This window comes from Manacus vitellinus, unplaced genomic scaffold (genome assembly GCF_001715985.3).
Source record: "Manacus vitellinus isolate BGI_N305 unplaced genomic scaffold, ASM171598v3 scaffold_7_pilon, whole genome shotgun sequence".
NCBI lineage: Eukaryota > Metazoa > Chordata > Aves > Passeriformes > Pipridae > Manacus > Manacus vitellinus.
The window spans coordinates 27,510,505-27,536,438 of NW_021940813.1; the positions used below are offsets into that span (position 1 = coordinate 27,510,505).

The following is a 25,934-nucleotide window of genomic DNA, read 5'->3' on the forward strand; positions in this document are numbered from 1 at the left end:
ATCAGCTGCCATTGTTACCAATGCTGAAAATCTCCCTGAGTAACCCATGATAGGTTTATTACATAGGATGCTTTGATCCTCAGGACTCAACTAAGATATTCAAAGTTCTTATAAAAGTGTCTTAGAGTCTGCAATACAAATTCAGATGTCTGCTGTCAAACGACTCCTATTCAGCAAACCCCTGTGAGCCACCTTTGAAAGTAAAACAGCAAGATGACACCGTTCATAACTTGGCTTTTGGAGAGGTCTTTGTGCTCCCCTGCCTTTTGGTACCTGACAACTTGTTCCAGGCCCTATCAGAGTTGCATAACAGAATTTCTAAAAAGCCACACAGAAGGGTTTAATGTGTTGAGAACAAATAACTTTTTTGATATCCACTGCCAGATCAAAGAGACTGAGAGTAGTGGGCCCAGGACTGCATTACCTTCAGTTACACAAGGGAACAAAAGAATAAAATAAAACAGGGAAAGGCAGCAGAGAACAATAAAAAGGGAAAATACTAACAAGTTTAAAGGATTCAACACCCTGAAACATGAATAAAAGCCACAGAAATAAATTCATCAAGATCACATAACAAAAGGGAAGCATGTGGCTTCTCAGCTTAAAGGCTTTCCAACTGCAATCTTGTTTCCTATGTATGTTGTTATAATTCAAGGTACCACAAGACCTGCCATTTTCAACAGGGACAGAGAACTGGCTCTGCTGCCTAAAAATGCAGATTTGTTGTACTTGACCTAGATGGAAATGTCTGTGAGCAGTATTAGGGATTTTCTCTCCATGTAGCTTCCATTTAAAATGAAATGGGGGTACATTGAACATTTCTTCCTCCAGAGATAAAATAACCTGGGTTTAAGTGAAGGATCATCTCATATGTTCAAAAAAATAAATATGGAAGTCCAAGAGGCTTTTTGAAGCTTTCCAGTGAATGTTTCAGAAATAACCCAAACCAAAGCGAAGGGCAACATAACCTTTCTGAGAAAACTCACAAACCCCTCTCATACATTGTAGTACTAGTTTTAGTCTGTAACCTAGAAAAAATTAAACTCCAGTATCACTGTCCGTTTCTTCCTTTTATTTTTCCTGACTGTACTGTATGTTGCATGTGCACAACTCCTGGTACATACAGGATTTAAAACAACTTTTTGGCACTAAGGCTGTTGGGAGAGCAGTTCTGTGTAGGCACCAACCAAAGCTTTGCAGTCCATAAACCAGTTATGCCCCTATGGCAGTGCACTGTTATAGAATGACTTGTGGCTCATTTTCTGTATTAAAAAGAAAATTGTTAATGTAACAGTAGAAAGTGGTTACAGCCCCCGAGTATCATGGCCAGTAGTTGTTCTCTGTACAGTTTTGTATTTCTGGGTTTTATAAGTGATGCTCCATTAGCCATTGCCTGTGTGGGAGAGCTCAGTGCCAAGAGATGGGAAATGTGTACTCTACTGGAAGGACAAGCAAAATCTTTCGAAGACACAAAATCTGGAAAAGCTGAAGCCAGTTTTTCTTTATATTTTCTTTCTGTATTTCACTGTTACTTGTAACAGTGAACAGGCAAAAAGAAAATCAGAAAGCTTCGCGATGTTCAGATGCAATATCCTCTTTAAAAGGGGATAATTTGAGAATATATGGAAAGAAAAGTGAAATCCAAAAGAGAAAGAACTAAGACCATTTTAAGCCAACCTTTTGTCCTCCAAGCCGAAGAACGAATGTGGCTTCCATCAAAAAATGTTAACTAGTAGCGTACAACTACTTGGGAGCTACCTACAACCCTTCCCCAAACCTGGGACATCCTTTATTATCCTGCTCCTGGTCTTTGTGATTGCCCAAAGAGTAGAGTTCTGTCATGGAGCCCAGAGGAAAGCAGGGACAAGTGATGGGAAGCTGACACTCCTTGGGGCAGATGGTTTTACGGTGTCAAAGTATCCTCACCTCTGGAGGTAAGGCAGCATAGCAGTCTGCTATGGTGCCTGGCTTCTGCTTAGCTCCCAACAGAGAGGACTGATATGGACCTGAAGTGAATCAGTGGTAAAAAAAAAAATCGATGAGATGTGGAGGAAAGACAGGACAGGAAAAATAAAGAAGGTATTTCTCTATTCTGCAACTTTACAGATTTGCTGAATTTATTGATTCCCACATTAAGGCTACTGTTGATAAGATTTGACACTTGTTTGGGCATTTTCAGGAAACGAAAGTTTTTTTGTATGATGTATATGTACATGCATGCATACATATGCATACCTTGGTGTATATGTATGTATACTGTGATGTATACACAGTGTCATGTACATTCTTAACTGGAAAGAACTTACATGCCTGAGCTCTAAGACATTCAGCACTGACATTTGAAATTTTTTGTGTCCCATTAACTGCAATACCTTCAGAGAGTACTGTTTTCAGTAGCTTTGCAGTGAGTGTGTTTCCATCAGTCTGTCAGTGACTACAGTATAGCTGGATTTTTCTTTTGACTTTCAGGAATGCTGAAAGCACAATAAAACTTTGCAGAGATTTTCAGTGCAGCTTGTAGAATTGTGCTATTTATCATCTTCCATGTGGATTTTAAGAGAATCTACCTGAGCTGGCCAGAGGCATCAATGGATTGATTTAAAGATGAAGATGCATACAATTGTTTATCTTCATTGATAATGCTTTGGGTTTTCAATAGCAAATTATATTCCTCTTGGACAAATAGTTGTCCAAGCCGTGATTGCCATTCTTAGCAATGAGACTGAGCTATCATTGTCAAAGCCATATGATGCTCTCTTCCTTACACATAAGAGACTCTTTTTTTCTAACTCCTAATTCTGGTCCATATGTTCAATGAAGCAATTAAATTCTGTGCAAATCAGGGAAAGCAGTGCAGTGTAAGTGTCTTAGGCCAAAATTAATTCACTTTTAAGTCATGATCCAGAAAAGAAAGGAAATATGCATGACCTATGCCTAGGCAAGGTAGAAAAAAGGTTGAGCTCTGAATTTGCAAATAGGTTATTTAATTCCACTGGCTTTATCACCAGATACTCTCTGCTCTGCCTGTACTTCAGACCTGCTCTGTCAAGGGTTCTTGATGCTTGTTGCCCTTATGAAAGCAGTTATAGTGAAAGACTGAGGTTTATTTTGCTGGGGAGGAGACACTGTCAAAGCCAAAACTGTCAGATGCTGGTGACATCCTTAGACTAGCAAAAGGCTTTAGCAGAAAGCCAAATGTTGCTCTGGTCTCCAGATCATGGGGTTTTTTACCATGTAAGTTTAGATCATGTGTCAGTCTCTAAAATTCAGAAGGTCACTTTCAGCAATAGGGATTAATGAGAGTTTGTTTCTCCCCAGGAAGTTATTTCGTCTCTGTGTAGCAGCCTGTTATGAGAAATAATCCAGTGTTACCTTCTGGAGACACAGGCTGCTGCTCAGTGTTTTGGGCTCTTGGCTGCCACTTGAAGTTCCTGTAATCCTCTTTTAGCCCTCTGTGAAAGCTTTTGGCCCTCATCTTTGAGGGAGGTATGGGGTAGAGTAGTGTCTTTGTTACCAATCATGACAGAAAGCACCACTGTGTCCTTTGTCCTGTCCTCAGCTTTGTTAACAGGATCATCACCCAGATTTTTAGTAGCATTTCAGTGTTAATATCTTTCCTTTAGACTGTATAGAGATGGTTTTTTGTGTGATTATGTTTCATTAATATTGAATTCCTTGTGCCAGGTTCCATTTCTTTTTCCCTCCACCACTGCCCAAAGGGTAGATTTTTTTTTCCCCCATGAGCTGTTTCTAAATCCATGTAAATGCGCTTTAAGGAACACCTGGTAGATGTTACTCTTTCCATCAAAACTCATGTACAGGAGCTTTCTTCCATTGGGGGCCTTTCATGGGAGAGATTTCTGCAGAGTTGTGTACTATAAAACATTCTGTCTGTAAGAGGTTTAACCCTTTCTGCACAATGGTTTGTAATCACATACCCTTTAACTCAGTGGGAACGAATACCAATTATCATTTATAAACAGTTCCTCTCATTATGTGCCTATTTATGGCATCTTTTATAGCTTGCTAATTACAAGCACACAAAACAGAAATGTTTGTAGTTAAATAATGTAAACAGGGATGTAATTGATTTTCATGCTGAATAGTTTTTATTGATTTATTGTTAATTAACACTTTTAAAGGATCTCTTGGCAAAATAATCCATTTAATTTATTGAGTATTATACTAGCTGATGCTAAATTCACATTAACATTCACAAAAATATTAACAGTTCCATAATACTTGTTTTTCCAACTGTTGCTGCTATGTTATATATCCTCCCCAAACAAACACAGACAATAATTAAATGCAATCGATTGCTCTCAGTCCAGGTCCTAGTGAACAAATGTCCACATCACTAAAAACACAGCATTCCAGTTGACACTAATTGGCCATCTGTGCAGCAAGGAGGACAGGCATCTAACAGGGAGAAAAGTTGATATCTCTTGGTCCTAGGGCAGGGTCCTTGGGTGGGCTGTTGGAGGACTGCATGGGTGAGGGGAACCTGTATCTCCACTAAAGGGCTTTTCTTGCTGCAAAACCAGAAGACTCTGGTGTCTATAATGGAAAGTTTCCAACAAACAGACCACTGTGTCAAGCAGCGGTTACTCAATACAGTTACAGAGCATGCATACGGTGCTGGCTTTTTCTAATTTTGGGGTGGGAAGAAGGGGTTGTGGAGTCCATTCAGGGGGTCGTTGACAGCATTTTCAGGTCTGTCAGTTACCTTCAGCTCTCGTTGACTTTACTGAAAGCACAGGTCACTTACTTAGCACATCCCAGGATGAAGTATGTGGCAAGAAGTAAAAGTGCAAGTTGCAATCTTCATTATTACCAACCCATTATATTTTTCACATGGGTAGTAAGAGAGTGTAATCACATCAGACCCTGTTTTTTAATTAGCGAAGAAAAACATTAATATGCTGTGACATGGTATTGATTTGATAAAATCAATCTTTCCCAATAACAATAAAACCTTTATATTTTATTAATAGAACAATGCAGTTCTTCTCCATTACCGCTCCCTTTTATTGTTCTGGGTCACGGTGTAATTCTGGCATGTTTGGAATTTTATTTTTATTAAAATAATGTAAAAGCCTGTAAAATCACTCCACTGTTGTGCCAGTAGATTTCATTCGAGGTTCCCAATAATTTGTTACTAGACGAAATGTTACAGATACAGCTCCATTCGTTGATTGTTCAGTGGCCCTTAGCAGTGGAGAGGGTGGAGAGGGTTAAGAAGGGTTCTTGGCCTTTAATTATCTCGATTTTTTTGTTGTGTGGGCACTGAGACTTGGACTCAGACCATCTCATCAGAGATGACCTCTCAACACATGACTTGACCCAGCTCTTCTAAATCCCCTCCAAACTGGGCTGTAGGTGTCTAAGCTCTAGTGAAGCTCCCAGCAGCCATCCAGACAGCAACCCTTCAGTATCACTTCACGTTGTGGCCCTGGGTTTCCTACACTTAATTCAGGTCAGGTGCTACATGGCCAGGAGGTGCCTCAAGGTCTGGGACAGACCATGGATATGCATTGGTGAAGTTACACTCTTAACATAATTTCCCTACTATTTTAAAAAAACTACAATATGGTGAATGCCTTTACTTTCACATCCACAGTAAATCCATCTTCAATTAGACACCAGCCTGAACATCAGGTCTGCATAAAGGGCCAGCACAGCCTAAGGCTTGTGGTACTCTGGATTATGGCTTTATGATCTCCTCTCCTTTATGAACTTCCTTCTGGAGGGTCTTGCTCTCCAAAAGCTGCTGTCCTGCTGTGGCTGTGGGGGAGCAAAACGTGCTCTTGTCCAATTAGCTTCTCTTTTCTAGTGTGCGTGGCAAATCTCTTGGATCATTTGGCATTTCTCGCTATCTACAGATAATTTTGGATTCATTGTCTTTGATTAGCCAGAATGTCTTCTTGTTCCTAGTACAGGACGGGCATCATGGTATTCCAGTTGCAGTGAGGCTCCCAGTTAATACAACCAGATACTTTCATTAAAGCAAAGCTAGATGACATTCATAACTTGCTCTTTATTAATTTTTTTCCTGAAATAAAATCTTTGTTAAACTTACTCCTCTTCCCTTTTGAACCAAGAACAGTGTTGCAAGATCCCTTGGTAGAAAGAATAATCCCCATAATAAATATGAAGGCTTCATTTCAAAAGAGATGGGTTTATTAAAGGTAACAGTTTATTAACATTCACTGCAAATTAGATGGATTTAATAACTTTAATTAGTGCAACACTTTCTGACACAGACCTTGAGGAGAATTCAGCTGTTCTTTCTCATCTCCCTCCTGCACTTCTCTGTGTCTCAAGTGTCAGTAGTTCCTCATAGTAAAAGTGAAACAGGTCCTACTTGCAGCAATGCAAAGTGCAGAAGAAAACTACTATATCAACAGACCATGGCCACTGGCCCTACAATTAGTAGTAAGACAAAGCACAAGTGCAAAGTAAAGCTTTCAAATATCAGGAACAACAGAAAATCAAGCTTCCTGAGCTCTCGCTTCATGTCTCTTTCCTTGGTGTAACCCTGCAAAATGGAGCCCTGCTTGCCTGCATCCTCAGGGAGAGATGAGGAGTCTTCTGCATTTAAGGCACAAGCATTGCTAATGCCAGCTGGTGAAATGAGGATGACTACAGTATGCTATGGCTCACTGAAGTCCAGCCCTCTTAAAGTAGATGGAAACATTGCTGGTAGTTCTTACATCACCCATCAAGATGGAAATGCCATTCTTGTTAGGGGGGGTGGTGGGAAAGGATAAATGCCATTTTTAATTCTGTTCTGGTCAGAGGTTTTTCCTGTTCCATCGTTTTCCTATGAGATGTTCCAGGTTATCAAAATTGAAAATGTCTGCATCTATGTTGATTTTAACCAAACCCATTTTCATTCTATTTTGAAGAAAATCTTTTCTTAAAGTGAAAAATCACCAAATTTGGAAAGAAACATTTTTATATTTTGGTTTAATATCTTCTTGATTTAGGCCATATCTTATTCTGTGACTTCAAATTATATTTGTATTTCTTAAAATTTACCATTGAAGTATTTTGATCTGATCAAACTTTGATTTCTCAACTGAATTGAAGAATGCTTCTTAAAATTTTGTTTTTAAGGGAATGATGTGACATAATGGCATTTTGAATAGGGACACAGCCAATGGAATAAAATTTACATGGAGGTGCCTGCCCCTCCACCCCCCAATTCAGAATGAAAACACATTGCAAAAAGTGTGCATTTTGTGAGGGACAGAAAGGTAAGATTTTAACCCGGTTGAGATCTGTTCTTTTAACCAGCTTCAATTTAAGCCTTAACCTTTCCTGGGGTTCAAAGCCCTGCCTTTTCAGGACTTTGTGCTGAACCTGTGCGAGTTCAGTGCTACTACTTCATAAAGAACATTTTGGAGGATGTAGCACATGTAGGGAAATCAACAAGTTAAGCTCTGAATGTCTTAAAAACTCTTCCTGGACATCTGCAAATGACACCTCCCAAAAAATTCCTTTATACAGCCTGGTTGTATTTCTACAGAATCTCCGCAAGTCACATCTCTGATCTCACGCATGAAACCTAAATTCCAACATTTTAATCCACAACTTGAAGGTGTTACAGTCTCTTTAGAGAAATAATCAAAGGGAAACTTTGGTGAGCGTAATGGTTTTCCACAACCCAACAGGCAGAAGCTGCACATATGAATAAGTAGAAAGATAAGGAGTTTATTTATCTTCCTCCTACTGGAAATTCCTTTCTAGCCAAATGCATTGTATAGAAAGTGTTATATATACATATGTGCATGTGTTTGTGTGTCTTGCCTGGCAAAGAAGCATTTCTAATATGCTTTCAGATCCAGGTCCATCAGTATGGGCTTTTTTCCCCCTTTTTTTCCCTGTTTAGTATCACCATGGATTTAGGTTATTGGCTGCCAGCGTTCACTGCATGAAGCTTCCCTTTAGGCTCTGGGGGAAATTCTGCAGCCCTGCAGGAGCAATGCTGTGCCATGCCTGTGCAGCAGGGCCAAGAGCTGCCCTTGGGGCAGAGGTGGCCCCCAAGGTGCCACGTGTGCTGGCCGCTGTCATGCCGATGGTTGCCGATGGTGTTCAAGCACCGACACAGCCAGCCTGGCTCCCACTGTGAGTGGAAGAGGATGAGTATGTACCTCAGGCTTCTGGAGATTATAATCATGCCTAATTGATACTGGAGACAAAAATCCAATAACTTCTGGATACTTTGTAAAAACACCTAGTACAGTCCAAATAATGAAAGCACCAAAAGCTTGCATCATAAAAATCTCTTAGGCTAAAATGGAAATAGATACTTGCAGAAGATTTTTCTTTCTTTCCCTGACACAAAGATTTGAAAGGAGGGAAAAGTATCACAAGATAGGCAATTCCTTTCAGAGAGGTTTCTTTATATATCTCCATGTGAAAGCTCTTGGTAAGGGAAGAAAAAGTAATACTCTGAAATAAAATTTGTACAGAGGTAGCTTTTTTTGAAATTACATCCTGTTTCCCAAGAATTTGATGTAGCCTTTAGTCAGCCTTGTTTCTTACAGTTCTCTGTGCTTTGCATGGTAATTAGCTGCTCGAGTTGTCAGCAGTGCGATGCTCCTGGCTATTTCTTCAGCAGCCACTGCTGTCATCCTCAGCAGCAGCTCCTCACATCTAGCCTGCACGCCAGCCACCCATGTGTGCAGATGTTTGGTGTCTCAGGCCATACTGACTGAGGGACAGAGGTAATGGGCACAGCATCATCAGAGGGGGAAGAGACTGGAGCCCACTTCCCCTGACAGCTCCCCAAGACTTGCCACTATTTCGCTGATGGTCCACTGGAGGTTCAGCAAGGCAAGTTTGTTATGACAGATTGCAAAACACAAAGGGAAACAAATGAGACAGGTTCATCTGTGTCAGAATAAATATAGGGGAGCAGCTGCTTAGCTTAGTGGGCAACAGCAGCCTCAAAATCTTTATATTGTTTTGATTTTACGTTTTTTTAAAGTAACTAAAACATTTATTGTACAAGTGTGCTGTGGCTGTTGAGGGGGTGGATGGGACTGCCTTGCACAGCCTGCCAGCACTGCCAACATAAGCCTCACGTCACACAGCCAGCACTGACGCAATAGACTTCGGATCAGGCAAGCTCACTGAAGCAAATAGCACGTCAAGTGCTCTGTGGTGCTTGTTCCCTGCAGTTATTACAATCTCTTCTTTTAATTCAGATTTCAAGAAACATTTTCCAGCTTTTGTTTAATTTTCTTAATTAAACTATGACCACAAAGTTTAATTCAGGTTGCCAGATTCCCGGGCAGTGTGTATTCCTCTGTAATGTGAGTAGAGATGTAGTGGGGAAGAGCTTTTAAAGTGAGAATGGGGAGTTTTTTCCATGCCAACATCTACAGACCCTTTTCAGACATACCTTAGGTCCCACAATAATATTCTGCATTGTGCTATATGATATCATGACAAAAAAACCTCAACAATGGCCCCAGGCCATGTCAAATTGAAGTTGCTTGATGTGTGTAGAGCATGGTCTCTTAACTGCCTTGACCTTTTTCTAGAAAGTTTGATATCAACAGTAAATTTAGGATCCTAACAAGTGTTCAAAGCAAAAATAAATTTAAAAATTTATATTTGGCACTCAAAAGATGAAGAACTAAGAGGAAAATGTAGAAGTTTAGGGGTTTTTTTCCAAATAATGTTTGTCGTGCGTATCTTGTCTTTGATTTTGTGTTTCCAGCTCATTGTTCATCTTTTGAAAGGCTGTGTGATGATATTGAGGGAGAGATGTGAAAAGTTTTTTACTTCCTGCCCAGAGAGATGATAGGCTAGGAAGACTAGCTAAAGTTTTAGTTCTATGGTGATAGAAAGCAAAATTTCTTGCTGATGAGTATTCGAAGACTTATTTAATTACACTTCTAGGAGAGTTACTTAATTTTGTAACAGAAGTTTGTTTCTTAACTTAGTCTGAAATAGCGTGTTGCCAAATTTACCTTCAGTAGTTTTATCCTCACACAGAAATAGAGGTCATTATTTTATTGTATGTTCAATGCATTGTGTACAGCATAAGATGGTAAGTCATCTAATCCCTCCTTCTATAAGATGGCAATGGACTTGAATAGAGAACTTAACATTGTTGTTAGTGGAATAACAAATTAATAGAAGGGGATTTGGGGACAGAAAGGGAAAAAAGTGAAGAGAGAAATAGCAATTATCTAGTATTAATGTTTAAATTATTAAATATCCAAAGATCTTTGTGTTTCTGTCCATCTTGTTAGGTTCACTGGCAACATGAACACTGTTCCCCTGCTCCAGTAGCAGGAAGGTTGCACGCGGTGCTATGCAGTTCCTCGGGGACAGGACTGAGGTCTGAACTGGGCTATCTGCTCAGGCTGCAGCTTCTCTTCTGCATTTGTACATCAGATATGAGTAATTCTCCAAAGGCTGACTTTATTGCGTGCTTAGTTCCTTTGCCTTTGAAATCAGCAATGTAATTCGTGGTGAACTGTAAAGCTGATGGACTTGTGTTGCACAAAAAAGAGTTAATGCAATTCATTTGTTTAACAGTCAAGGGCCATATTCAGCAAAGATTTAGCAGGAGTGAAAAGACAACAAATAATAGCCACAAAAAAATTAAAACCAGAAACTGTTCCCATGCATATGCGTGGCTGCCGTTCTCCTACCCTTGGTTACAGCTGGTGGGCTGCAAGTGGTTGCAGATCCAGTCGCTCAGCTTGGGCTGGGGAGTGGTGGTGAAGGTGTCTAGGAGCAGGATTTGCACAAACTGACTAGTGGGATCATTTGGTGCCAGTAGGCACAGAGGTATTCATTTTTGAAAGTCCCTGATGATTTTTTTGGGTGCATAAATACACATGTCATAGAGAAGTCTGATTTCCAGATGAGAAGAGTTTGGCAGTTTGGAAAATCAGATTGCGTTGATATATCTCCAGGTGGACACCTGAAAATTAAGAACATCCGGGTGTTTTTTGAAAATAAGAGAAGACCAAGCTCACCTCTCTGCTTGTTTTTTGGGGACAGTAATTAATCAGATTGGGCTTTTTTTATGTCCCCTCCTCCCACATGGGAAGACCTCGAGCCCCAGTCCCCTGCCTCCTGAGTTAGTTCTGTTCTGCAAAAGGAAGAAAACCTTTCTTTGGGGAATTGTCAGGGAGTTAAGGTGGTGAAGTAAATCCCCAGAAAACTTGCTGGATGCAGCAGCCACATGTGTCTTGTGGAGAGCTGCAGGAGACAGGCATCCCCTCAGCATAAGTATCACATCCAAGGTATGCCCTCTCTTCCCAGTTGTGTTGGGCAGCGCAAGCAAACTGGGCAGAGGGCAGGCAGGAGAGCGGGGAGAGCATAATTATTGGTGGCTGGTATCTCACACTTCCTTGTCCTTGCTGGCAAAAGTTTGGGTCCTAACAAACAACTAAGCTGAGCATGTAGGTGAGGCACTGGCTGGCTGGTTCCTGTGGGAGGATAGCTGCTCTGCCACATCTCTCAGTTCCTCTCTCCAGAGTGGCTCCGGAGTGAGACAAATTTGGGAGAGCCGAATTCGTCTGCACCCTCAGACCCACAATGTACAGGTGGGTTTAAGGTTGGCATTTTGAGAAATGGTAGTTCCTCAGGACAGCTGTGCTCAAGCTCAGTGTTGCTGCCTGTGCTGTAATCTCTGCAGGTGTCGCCTCAACAACATAGGTGCATACATGGTCAGATTTCACATAGGCAGTGTCACTGCAGAGTCTTTCCTTCACAAAGGATGTGGAGAGATGTTATTTATTTGATATAAATAAATGCTCATATATATAATACTCATGCAATAGAGCCAAAACAACAGGAATCGCACCCAAAAATGGTGTAAACAAAATCCTATGAATTTATAAAATATGTTGCAATCATATGTAGACTGCAAATATTGCATCTTCCTGTTGTGCTGATGGGGAATAATTTGAGAATTTTAAACAGTGCAACTTCTCAGATGCTGGAAGGACTTGCCCTCATTTTGAAACTGCAGTAGAGGGTGAAATATATTTCATGTGACAACCATGTCCTCAGACCTATTTGTTATTTCTTTTAAAAATATAAACAAACTGTTTTCTCATTTTGTTTACAGGACAGTGGAACAGGAGATAACAGCTGCATTGAAGAAATATTACGGGTAAGAATCCTTAAAAACCACATTTTTCCAGTTCCATTTTGTTTACTCTGAAAAACCAAGAGAATAACAAGAATATTGCAGTTACTGCTGTTAAAATATTGCTCTTTTAGATTGTAATCTTTCTAAGAAAAAAGTAGGTAAAATTATTTTCTCATGAAAAATCTGTGAGAACAACATTTCAAAGCCTGTAGATTTCACTGCTACTTTATGCCAGTACAGTTGACCTTCACACATGGAGAAGAAGATAATGGGATAAATTATAAACTGAAATGTACAATGATGTTTCAGGTTTACAAACCATGCAAAGTGCATGTTTCCATTAATCATGACTGTCAAAAATCTTAATTTTGAAGGGAGGTCTAGGAAGGTCATTTTCCACCTGGATTTAATTATGTAATGTCATTATGTTCATTATGTCCATTATATAATGACAGTGTGCAAAATCCATACTTATTTCCATATTTCATTATTATTTCTTTTATCTTAGTAATTTCTAGTTTATTTTCATGGAGTAAATTAACATACATCCAGACATGTCTTGGCTTGAATCAACTTTGATAGTGATTATTTTCTGTGGCAGACGAATTTCCAGACAGTGAAACTTTTCCATATATTTTAACTCATGGGGTTTTCGGTTCTTTTTCAAAAATGATAATTCAGTAATTCATAATGCTTATAAATCTGATCTAATAGTGATTGAAACACAAGGGAAGGTAGATGGAATGATAAAACCTCCCTATTACTGTCTGCGCTTCTACCTCTTGGATATCAACTACCCAATATTTCTGACAATTTATAAACTACAGGGCTATAAATATTTGGTTTAGAGATTAGTAGTGGATTACACCCATTGTTTCTAAAGGCATTTCTCCATTCTCCCTCAGTATCTTAAATGCAGCTTTTAATTCTTAAGCTGGACAAAGAGTTTATTGACAGTTGATGATGATATATTGCTTATGGCTCCACTGGCAGAGTTTTTGCTTAGCTAACATTTACAAAATAGGCTTTTGTAAGACTGAAACGTATATTCCACAAACCTTAGCCACAGTCCTGCTTGTTTGTCACAAATTAGTAGCAGATATCATGAATTCATGATTTGATGAGGCTCAGGCACCCCTTTTTTATGCAAGGCTTTTAAAATTAAAAGTCAGAGAAGCTGACTTTAGGTTCTGCAATTTGTGTCATGCAATTAGGAAAAACGTAGAAGAGACACAATTGCTTCCACACAGAGAAAGATGGATATGTAAGAGACCCCAGCTGAGAAGAAAAATGCACTGTATGACTAGAGATGGTAAGGTGTATCTCCAAACCTGTGAACACAGCTGCTACTCTCTCTTTTTTTCCCTTTGGCATGTTCCTCAAGAAATATTTTTATCAAGCTTGATGATGGGCAGCCTCTCCAATCTGCTCATCCTCCGGGTCTGCAACCTGGATATCGCTTACTATTCTGAAATTCCTTCATGTCTCTATGTCTAAGATTAAACATAAATCTTGTAGGCTGTTACTCTCTATATAGCATTTCTACCTGAATCTCTATATTCATAAGGGTGTAAGTCTCAGGTCCAAAATTCTCATTACACACTTTGATTGCTGCAGCATCCTTCCCTTGTTTTTGACAAATGCAATGTTACCCACCTCGACTCGTGCTGCTGCGCAGATCATTTTCCTAGCTTGACATCTTGCCCAAAAACATTTGTCTTTACATCTCACCAATGTCATCTCCTTCTCTATCACATCAAGTACAGCTATTTGTCTCTGGTTTTGAGGACTCAAGTCTACCAGTCCATGCTAACATGTTAGATCCCACTTTCGCTTACCCAGTGATACCAGCCCCTGTCAAAATGTTGCTAAGTTTTACATCAGTGAATTTCTCCCATGCTTCCCCTGAGATCTGGGAAGAGCCTTGAAGACTTTCCCAATAAGTTCCATACCTATCTTCCAGTCCTTTCTTAAGGGCCTCCTTTTTCCCAAGCATGGTGGAAAACCAGTGGTGAGGTCAGGGCAGTACCACTGTTTCTCATGCCTGCACATTTCTGCTCCACTTATACTTTCCCTTCTAGTACTCTCTCAGATCGGATATATCTATCTGCTCTCTTTTGTACTGAAAAGTGGATTTTCTGTGTCAGGAAACTGCTGTGTAGTACAAAAGCACTGCCTAGGTAGTCTCACAACACACATCCAGATCAGCAGTGGTGGTTGTCACTGCTAATTGGTGAAAACAGCAACAGTAATAACAAGTCTTTGCTATTCACTTTGTAAATTACTGGCATCCAGATTTTTCCAGCCCTCCCCATGCCCTCTTTTTGTCCTGAACAGATCCACGAAGTTGTAACACAGATTTTCTGCTTTTCTGAAACAGACTGTTTATAAGGAATGTCATTTCTATGTTTTTTGTTTGAGATGCTATTATATAGTAAAGGCAACGTTTAGCTTCTTTTCAGATAGAATATAGGAAGAATATATACAGGTGCCCAAAGGCAGACAGGCAAAAGCCACAGGAGCTTCAATACCTGTGTTCCCCTAATAAAAGATAGCTGGTGTGCTGAAATGTATTTATTATAGGAAGAACCAGTCCTACTGTATGGAGCATCAGCAAAAGGAAGAAGATGCTTAAAATTCATCTTTTTAAGGAACATTGCACCCAGTTTTAGCTGTCTCTTGCACAACACAAAGCAGAAAACATCCTCTCTTTCTAGGTAGTGTGTTCCTTGGACAAGTCAGGATGTGGCTTTTCCAAGGAACAGATACTTCCATGGTATGTCCATGTTTCCTCAGTCAAGACCAAGGGCAGTAGAAAGTGTACTCCAGATCTGCTCCGTCTGCTTCTCTGCATTCCCTTCCGCCCAGCAGGTGGGGAAAGGCAAGTGCTGGTTTGTGCACAGATCTTGTCACCCTCTGTTTTCGGAACATCACCATGGCCGGAGCTAACATCTGAACCTGGGCTGCAAAATCAGTTTAGTCAGGGTTTAAAATCACCAAATCTTATTTTGCACTAACTGAAACAAGAATTTATAGTCTTTTTGCTGTCTGGTGCAACACAGGGTGCCACAACTTAAGTCTAGCCTTTTATTGATGTTGTTTTACCAAATGTATCAAAGCTCTGTAGACTTTGTAAACTGACAGATCCTTCTGCACAAAACTGCAACTTCCAGAGAAAGCCCCCAAGAACTGAGATGCAGAACTGCTTCCAGTCCTTAAGGAGGTTCACACAGTCACACTGTCAAGATTGGAGCTGTTGTGAAGTCTCCTGCTGAGTTTATAATCACTGCAGGAATCCTGAACCTCATCTAACCCCATGCACTAATTTATATCAACTTCTTCAAAGTGCAGTGACTTCTCTGTATAACTGCAGGCACACACATTGAGGATAGAGAAACTTCCAAGAGAGCCTTCAGTGTAAATAACTCTACTAAGACCAAGTTACAGATGTTATGTCAAAACATGAGATAGAAGCCTCATTACTTGCTAGTAGATGTAAAAGGCAATTCCTTGTAAGCTTTTGCATTGTTTGAAGAAGACATGATAGAAAACTTTGAAGTGGAAAATAAAAGTTAAGACTACACAAATATCCTTGATGCTACTGTGCGTGGAGCAGTTCCTGTGTGAGTTCCTGAGACGTGGTCAAAGCCAACCTATTCACTTCCTTGCTAAAACACAGACTTGCTAAGCAAGATTAGTTCAGTTCTGGGGTCCCCAGCAGAGAAAGGACATCTGCCTGTTGGAGGAGGTCCAGAGGCGTGCCACCAAGATGATTAGAGGAATGGAGCACCTCTCCTGTGAGGAAGAGCTGAAAGAATTGGGGTTGTTCAGTCTGGAAAAAAGACAGCTTAGGGACGGTCTAATTGCAGCCTTCCAGTGCCTGAAGGGAGCTTATAAGAAAGATGGAGAGGGATTTTTTACAAGAGCATGTAGTGACAGGACAAAGGGGAATGGATTCAAACTGAAAATGGATTTAGATTAGGTTTAGATTAGATATTAGAAAAAAAATTCTTTACTCTGAGGGCGATGAAGCCTGGAATAGGTTGCCCAGAGAAGCTGTGGATGCCCCATTTCTGAAAGTGTTTGAGGCCAGGCTGGATGGAGCTCTGAGTAACCCAGTCAATTGGAAGGTGTCCCTGCCCATGGCAGGGGGGGTTGGAACTAGAAGGTCTTTTGAGGTTGCTTCCAACCCAAACCATTCTGTGATTCTATGATAGCAATTTTGGCTGATTTCTATTTGAATATATTAGTGTGTGGAACCATGTATTTTGTTACAATTGGTGGAGTTTGGAGTAAACATTTGTTTTGCTGTAGTACCTTCAAAAAACGGGAGCAACAAGAGTCCTACCTCTCTACTAAGTTAACTGTTGCAACCAATATTGGATGCATTCTGAGTATATTTTGCTATGGATTTAAGGAGTAAGGGAGTGTGTCGAGTGCAGGCAGCTCTTGATTTGTAAGGTAAGTGGTTGGAGATTATCTGGCTATTCTTACAGTCTTAACTGTGATTTTCTACAGTTGCAGTAGCTTTGTTGAAAGGAAACCCACAGGCGAGCTGGGCTTTTAATTATTGAAGATGTTCTTTGTGAGTTCCCTGGATTTTTTGTGTTGACATGACAGGTGTCATTGAACTGGTGAGAGACCAACATACTTTGAGTGTTTAGCCTGCAAACAGTGTTCATCTGCAGGATGAGGAGACAGTAGGAAGCTGATGGAGCAACAGGAATGCAGAGAAAGGACTGGAGAGAAACCAAGCTCAGCAGTTAACACAGAAGAAGCCACCTCCTTTGAAATGGCATGGAGCAGTGGGCAGACAGGATGGGGTGTGGGGTGGAGAACAGATAAGTTTCTTTCAAGGAAGATGGAAAAAGCAGTTGGGGAGGCAGTGAAAGGACAGGAACTCTAGCTGTGAACATCCGTCCCAGTGAAGGACAACTCTCTGTGGTGTCATGAACCTCCTGTCCAAGGATGAACACCCTTTTGCAAATTACCTTGCAAATGTCACTCCTCATGGCCACAGGACATCCACTTAATGAAAACATGACACTTTAGGTGTGATGGATCTGATGAATGATTTGCTTGAATCTCTCTACCCTGTGAGTCTAATCAGAGTATGTAAAGTACTGTACTTCTTATTTGAGCAACATAAAAAAAAAAATGAATAAAACCAGAATCTCATTCTGTATTTTTTCCCTTCCCCACTTGGAATCCCTTGGCTCATTACCAGTCTTGCTAATTCTTTAGCAGAAGGCATTAAGGATCAACCTATCAAATATTCAGGGCCTTTTTTCAAAGATGAACAGCCGTATGTGCTGTTAGATCAGCTGCACTCCATCAGCTGACTGAATTAAAACAAGAGCAGAGGTAAATTATAAACTGTCTGCACAAGACATGTCCCATGAAAACATGAAATCCTACCAAACACACTGTCACTGTGAATAAGCATCACAGTCAGTGGAGCACGTGTCAATACTTAGAGGAGAGAAAAATCAGTTTCTTAGAGGTAAGTTGTTAGTTCAACAACTGTGAACTGCTGCCTTGTAAACATTAATGACTGTAAGATCCCACTGGCTATAGTTAAGCTCCTGGTGGAGTTGGACATGTGAAGAATTACAGAACACAAATACGGTAATCAGCAGTATATTTCTAAACACTACTCTTGCTTTCCAAAGCAAAGGGAAAACCCTACACATGGAATGAGACCCACTTTGCTGCTCAGTGCTGGTTCAATAACTACCTCTGCACTAGCAAAGCATTTCATTGCAGTCTCACTGCTGGAAAGAAATTGCTGGGCTACTCTGGAAAGGAGAGGAGGAGGCAGCACCTTCATGGAGAATTTCAGATTGGCTGTTGTGATGGAACTGGGTGGGAAACTCCTGGAAAAGTTGCAGGAGGAACACACCAACTTCAGGCAAAATAGAGATGGGGGGTGAGACAGAAGGTGTGGGAACTTAGAAGCAGCCCCAGTTTGCTGACACTTGATTAGTCTCATTGAATACAGAAGTACTCCAAAGTGTCAGAATCGTATTAAAAATGTATCAGATGCATAAAATATAACTTTTTTTTTTCATTGCAGTCTTTCAGAACTTTCACAGCACAGCTTTGCTTTTAGTATCCTAAATTTCAAGCAATTAAAGCATTATTTTGGCTCATGTATACTGTTAATTGCATTTCTTCAATATTATTCTTCTTGTCTTTCTTACTCAAATAAATGAAAAATCATACATACCCAAAAGTGTTTGAAAAATCTTATTATTTTACCCAAAGCATTAAATCCCAGAAACATTAAGACATAGTTTGAGCCATTTAATACCTCCAGTATTCAGCTATTAATATTGCCCTTCTTACCACACCATACATCCAGCTCATTTGTACAGTATCTTTTCTATTGCAGTCACTGTACCTATGTCAGCTTTCCTCCAGCCAGCCTGGGTACAGCTAGTGGTGTGGATGGCAGCACCACAAAGCTTCAGCAAGCTCTGTCTGGAGCTTCTCCAGCTTCTCAGTGAGAATTAGCATTCCATGCAGTACCTTATGCTGCTAGAGCAAAATTAGCAGCAGTACCAGAGCTAAAGATATTTTGTCTTTGTCCATGTAAGCTGCAGTGACTAGAGGGGACCCATACCTTTGTACACCACCACCCCCTTGACTCCTCCCACCATGACAGCTTTCAGGATACGCCAACTGTATGTGGTGCCTTGGACTATCTCTGTGTGTCTGCTGCAGCCAGGGTCTCTCTGTTACCTCTTTCTCCATCCAAAAGGCTGGGGGGAGGTTGCTTACTTTTCACAGATTTTGACCCTTTTGGGGCTTTCTCAAATCATCATAGTCCCTCTTTTAATGATCTGTTACTTACTATCAGCTCATCTGAACAGTAACTGGTCCTGGCTTGGGCACCATGAATGGCACATCCTTTTTATTTCCCACATTGTGATTTTCAACTGTCAATAAACCTTCAGAGCCAACATGTTAAGCCCAGACATGTAAACATAGCTTCCCTGGCCCTTAACATATAGAGTCTGAAGTACAGAACACCATGTAAAATGGCACTAAAATACTCTACTAACAGTGGTGATGTCAACCAACCATAAATCAGTTGTACATCAGCTGCCCCCTAAATTGTCATAGTTGGATTTTTGCTGCTGTCACTGTTTTTGTTGAAAATATTGTCTCAAAGGAGTCTGAGATTTGAAATATGCTGTATATTTAAAAGTTGAACATAACAAATCTTGGTATCAATGAAAAAATACCACCTTGAAAAGGCAAAAACTATAAATAGTTTAGTGGAAATAGGAAATCAGGCTAGAAAATCTTACATGGGACTAAGACTTACAACTAATGGCACTCAAAAGTAATGTCTTTCAGTCTTCCAAGTTCTAATGCAGGACATGGAGGCACATTCTGTGGCATTAGCTACCAGTATGCTGGCACTGACATTTTCAAATACAGCAAAATCTGATGTGTTTTGAATTGAATAGGGTGGTACAGAGGAAAGAGACCCATATTCTTTTTAGAACTCAAGTAGCTGATGTGCAAAGGTTTTGTGTTAGGGAAAGGCAGGTCAGTATAAAAGACCCGATGAAACACTGTAGTGCTAATGTGGTGGAATTAATTTTCAAAATTGCTGTTTTGTATTGAATGTATACACTCTGTTATTTGACAAAGCAAGAGAGAATCCGGAATGAATTACCCAGCCTCTCTGTTATGCAAAAAAAAAATACAGTAAAATACTTAATAATTTTTCCCTCCATTTAGAGTGTTTTACAAAGCTGTAAAAAAAGGCACAATCACCGTCTTGTTCCAATACAGAGAAGTGATTCCTTGTTATTAATGGCAAAGGGCCAAAGACATCCTCATTTTGTATATCCATGCTACTGATCTTCTGAGGCCCACAGAATTAATACCATAATAATACCAGAAAGGATCTGTGATACCAGTCCTGATGAAAGAGGAATAAAATTTGGGCAATAGCAAGTATCTGCACTACTGTGAGCCTGAAATTTGATGCCTTCAGTTGCCACCTTCAGAGAACAATCTACATTCTGCCCCCTTGATAAAATTCACTCAAAAAGAATTGAAGTTACAAAGGAAGCGTAACTTGAGATGACAGCAGCATCCTCCAGTATACCCTATGGTGACAGTGCTTTCCTCCTTCATTAAATAGGCACTAAGGAACCAAACCGATCAGAGAATAGAAGTAGATGCTGCTACATGATGCATTTTCCACCCAAGTTAATGTTCCCATTTTCTTTGCCATGTTTCCAGGGATAGGTGTAGAGGAGGGACAGACCTGCTGCCATCCCCACTGTAAATCGTGTCTCTGAAAACCTGCATTAGATGAAGATGTGTGTTTCAGTGGCCGACATTACAGATGTACTTCATCCATGCACCTTTTCCTGTCTCCTACACAAATATTTTCAATAGACATTCTCTTATATCTAGGAAATTCCTCTCTGGTGCCCGACTTTCCACAACTGGAGATGATCAGTGGGGACTCTTCCACCACTGTCACATTTTCATCTGACCCAGGATGTATGAGCTCCCAGTTTATGTCTGAGAGAGGCAGCTTTCCTCATCTGGGGGCTGAGACAAATACTCTTTTGTTAATCTTATTTAATCATCTGTAGGAGCAACACATGAGTTAGCTTTGCTTGGCAGAAAGACTTTAAGGAAATTGTGGGAGAAAAGAAGAGTCTAATAAAAGGAAATTAAACTGCTTTCAAGAATAATCCACTGCAATGTCTGTACTAATAAGTAAAATGGACTAATAACTGTTCTCTTAGCCTGAGGCCAATTGATGTTGCATGGCTCATGCCCAAAGAGCTAAACTCTCTTACAGCCACTCATGATGCAGGGTGGCTTCACCCATGCTGCCTGTTGGGAGAGACCTCGAGCATGCAGAGATTTTCTCTGGAAGAGCTGACCCCAGTCAAAACCATGCTAGTGTCAGTGATTTAATGGTACACACAGTTGTGGGCCATCACTGTTAGGAGAGATGCAGTCTAATTTTCTAAACAGCATACTAGGCTTCCTCTGGCTCTGTGAGAAAACTCAAAGACTTTGGAGAATACAGTACAAGCCACACTGCAAAAAAAGGTGATTGAAAATCTCTAACATTTTTAATTCTGACATCTTTTTGCTATTGTAGTTCACTGCTCTTGGGAGATATTGGGTTGAGTTTTTTCTTTGAAAATGTGAAAGGTAAAATTTGTTTTTGAAGGAAATTCAAGAACGTACACAGCCATTTTTCTGCAGTGCTGTTAATAGGATACTTTAGAGAGACTGGCTGAATACTGATCAAGTTTTCATCAACCAAAATGCCATAGTATCTGTCCTTCGTGGTTAGTGCTAAATGCCATTTACCGTGTATGGTACATTGTGTCATTCTTAGAGTTATTTTGGATTTAGTAGTTTAGGAAGTAAAATGCTATCAGGTGTGATGCAAAAGTGAGGTACTTGGAAAAGATGGAGTTATTTTATGCACAAATTATTAATGTTGCCTTAAATTATGGAATTCTGAGTCAGCCATCCAAACAGTACACTGTACAGATTATGATGAAGATGGTGATAAACCAGCACATTTCTGACAATTTCTGAAAATCTAATTTTTGCCAACAGAATTAATTTAATTAAATATATATATATAATTCCAAGAATATTGACTGTCCTTAAAGCCACACTATGTATAAGGGCTTACACGCAAACTTCAGTTAAAAACCATGCAATTTTATATAGGAATTGCAAGCCTGTCACCTTACCCTCGGAGGGGGAATAAGTTATTCAGAGTAATGACAACAGCTTAGTGGGAGAGAAGGTGGGCTTCATGCAGTAAAAAAGTTTCTCTCCCGCTGCGTGGGTTTTCCACGGGATTCTTTTCATTAATATTATCAAGTTATTTGTTATTTACTCATGAATGCTGAATAAATACCAAGTAAATTCAAGACATTATTAATTTTTCTGGTATTGCATGTACGCATATGTAATGGATCATTATAGCGCTGCATTTTCAACATACTCTAGTGTAAATGAGAAAAGCCCAATTAAAAAAACTGTAGACCCTGATCCAACCTTTGTTGACTTCAGATCCTGGTGTTGAATTGAGCACCAAAAGAGAAAATTATGCCTATTGAATTGAGTAAACATTTTCTTCATTTGTCTGGGTGGCTCTTTTCTGTCACTGAAAACTATTTTTTGCTAAAAATGCCAACTCTTAAAAACTTAATGAAAAGCTGGAATAATTTAGCATGGACAAAAGGAGGGTAATTTTCCTTAGACGTTTCGTTTAATATGAACTGAATCCTAAAAGGCCTATTCTCCTTGTGGTTTGTCAGAATAATTCTCATTATAGTCAATAGGTACCAGGTATATATGCATCAACAGCAGAACAGACTGCTAAATAATATAGTTGCTGTCACAGCAGCTGGTTCTCTCTCGTGTTCATCAGATGGGGAAGCTTGAAGCTGCAATAACCTCATAGTATAAGAAGGTGATGCTTGAAGAAATTTTTTTTCTGGGAACAGGGGCATGAGCTCAGTTTTTCATTTCAGGCACTTCAGACTTTTTCCAAGCAGATGGACAGTCTTCATCCTGTTATCCGTGGGCCCACACAGGGATGAGGGGAGTGCAGGCTTTCCTTCGTCTAAGCAGGTGACCCAGATTTCCTGTATGCATCACATTGTCCAGGCTCTGTGACCACTGCAGGTTCTTCAGTCTTTCTAGAAAAATAGGTGGCTGGGCTTTTCTCTGTTAGCTGTAGAAGCAGCGTGTATCTCTAGACAAAGCAATAAAAGAGCCGCACGCTTTTCCTCATCTAAATTTCCCCATCGTTTTTGCTGTCACTCTGCAGCTCCCTTGCATTTGAAGATGACATTTCCACCCTGTCTTCCAGGCTCAGCCTGGCTTACTCTCTCCCTCCCCTCCCTGGCAGCATCGTCTTTCATCCTCCCTGGTGTCTCCCTTCGCAGAGAGCTGCCCCCAGGCTCTCTTCTCCTAAACAAGCTGCCTTTGTCTCTGGGCCCTGGGAGTCTCACAGGAATCACTTAGGCTCTGTGATTTTTTTTAAGACCCAGGATTAGTATCTGCTGTCTTTTTTCTCTTGTGTGGGATTTTCCACTATCCAAAACCTAGACCCCTCTGGAGAGGCGGGGAAAAAACCATGGCTCCTTAACCTTTGGTTTTCCTTGGGTAAGATCTATTCAGGTGCTGATAATCTTTAGCTATCAACCTTTTCATGGACAGACATCAACTTTTTTTCCTTGCCTTCTTAGCGCATGGAGTGTAAAGCATTACACAGTAAAAAACAGCCATAAGGAATTCATAAATTATACATAGGCAGATTCCCCAAATCATCAAACATTCCCTTCTGTTAAAGATGTTCCTTATCAGTTATTTTTTCTGTGGTGTATGTACCTTTCCATATCTTGTCATCTATGCTTTCATGAATTTTTTCTTTCTTGTGTTTGGTTTGATTTGGTTTGGTATTTTGTTATTTCAGTGAGTTCTGATTTAAAACAAACCAAACCAACAGGAGTCTGTTTTTTTACCCCAGACTCTGTCCCTCTTTGCCAGCAGAAACCACACAGCTTGGATGGACAGGTGGAGGGATTTTTCAGCACACAGACCTAGGGTCTTTGGTTTCTGTGTCCTTTCTCACACACTTTACTTGGTAAAAGATAATTCAAAAGTCATGCCAGCTAAATACTGTGAGTACCAGCAAGCTCAACACATGCAGAAATGGGCTGATCCATGATTACATCTTGTTCTGTCTGTTCAAATGTCTGTATTTTGGCTAAGAGCCATTGTATTGGTAGGCAGACTACACCCTGAGAATCATGCAGGATTTGTGGCCAGCAAGATATACCTAGTTATGGTGTTACCATAATTGTATGATCCATTGCAATGTTTCCTCAATTTTTTTTCACGAAAGATACCACTCTTACTAAATTTTTAAGGCCACGTCTCACTCTACACGTGAGTTTTCCTGAAGCAATGATAAATCAAGTATTACAAGTGAAAACTTAGGTGCCTTTAAAATACAAAACAAGGATTTTGAAGCATTGTTGGTTTGGCAACTGCATTTTTACAAAGCTCATATCCCAAAATAAAAGCACTTTAAGAATCCTATAACTTAAAGTGTGTTAAAGTATATGGAAATGGAGCGTTCTGTGAGACAAAGATAAGGCGAATCAAGTGCTGAAGCCAGCAGAAGTAAGAGGGAAAATGTAGCTGATCATACACCAACCATCCCAGCCATTCTTCTCCAGCTCACGTCCACTCATTTCTCCACTGCTCTGTTGCCGTTTCTGAATCCGGTGTCAGTCCAGCCAAGCCCTGCACTATTTTTCTGATGTGCAACAAGTCAGCCTCCTACTGTGAATCACCTTTGTACTGCTGCCTACTTCGTTTGCTGACTCCTGTGAGGGCCTTGAAGGAGCAGGCACCCAGCCCCAAGTTCAGTGTCAGAGACGCTCAATTTGAGCACCCCTTGCAAAACAGACACAGCACTGACAGCTAAATGCTTTGCATTAGTTCTGAGCAGGAGGAATGCAAGAACCTCTAGGCAGATCTAAAATGTGAAGCATGTTGTATAGATCTGCAAAATGAGATAGTTTGTGTAAGAATGCACTGTTGGTCCATCTGACTCCATCTAAACTGGTGGTGGCCAAGAGGTACTTTTGATCTCACATCTGGTTGTGTCCTATCTGCACAGGAAGACAACAGACCTACGTAAATCAGCCCACACAACTTTTCTGCACCCTAGTTTCAGCCCCAAATTCCCTGGGTGCATGGGTTGAAGGGAGTCCCAGTGTAGCTCAGCTGGTTCATGGATCTGGGTAGTGAGAGAATAAGGAGCATTGGGAGCAATGTACAGCTCTGCAGGTGAATTCAGGCTAAACCAGAACGAAATCATTACATTCATGAACTATCCAATGTTTATGTCATTTATCTGTCATTAAGATGTGAGAAAGCCTATAAAATGCACAACTGCACTTCTCTGAAAAATTACAGTGTTTCTTCTGTTTGGAATAATGACTGTAAATTCCTTGCTATTATGGAGACTATTTAAGGTCACACCTACCAAAATGTATTTAAAGAAAGTTCAGACCTTTTGTGTCTGACATTTTCTGATTATCTGTCTGGAGGCAAGGCTTCTCATTTTGATATGTAATGAATAAAATGCACAAGTGGAAGGAATCAAGATAATGAATTTGCAGGATAATTTTACTAATTATCTTGTTGCTGATCATAGAACCAAGGCTCTGCAAGTCAATCCTACCACAGCTATTAATATGCAGTGCCTAAAGCTGTTCTTACAACATTTATTATGCATCTCTCTGGTTCTACACAAGCTGATAGTTTACTAATAGATTTGTGAAAGTGAGGTTGCTAACATGTTCATTGTTCTAAGCATGACATGTAAAATTATACATATTTACCAAAGTCTAGAGTAAATGAGAGCATTAAAAATAAGGTATTTTTTACTGCGTGAACGTCACTCGGTGAGTTGAGATGGAATTTATCTCACCTTTATTTCACCTATCTGAAGATAGGTATCTAATTTACATCAGTAATTCAATCTGTCGAGCCACAGGAGAGAGGATGGGACAAATTATTTTTTGAAGATGCCTCTCTCCTCACTGACTACAGAGGGATCCCAGTCTCTTTGCCAAAATCAACAGTTAATTTTTTTTTTACTAAAGCTAAGAGGAGTAAAGGTTTGGGAAATGATGAATAGGAAACTTTTCAACAAGGAAAAAAGCCGGAAACAAGTAATAGTATCGTGAGGTTATAACTGACCCACCAA

At 40.2% G+C, this 25,934-nt stretch overlaps 1 protein-coding gene across 1 annotated transcript in view; it reads left to right on the plus strand.

The window, feature by feature from the left end:
- Positions 1–25,934, plus strand: part of AFF3 (AF4/FMR2 family member 3) — a 384,684-nt gene that overhangs the window by 201,550 nt on the left and 157,200 nt on the right. The window contains exon 5 of the mRNA XM_029964773.1: positions 12,107–12,151. Within this exon, the coding sequence (XP_029820633.1) occupies positions 12,107–12,151 (45 nt within the window). The remainder of the gene's footprint in view (positions 1–12,106; positions 12,152–25,934) is intronic.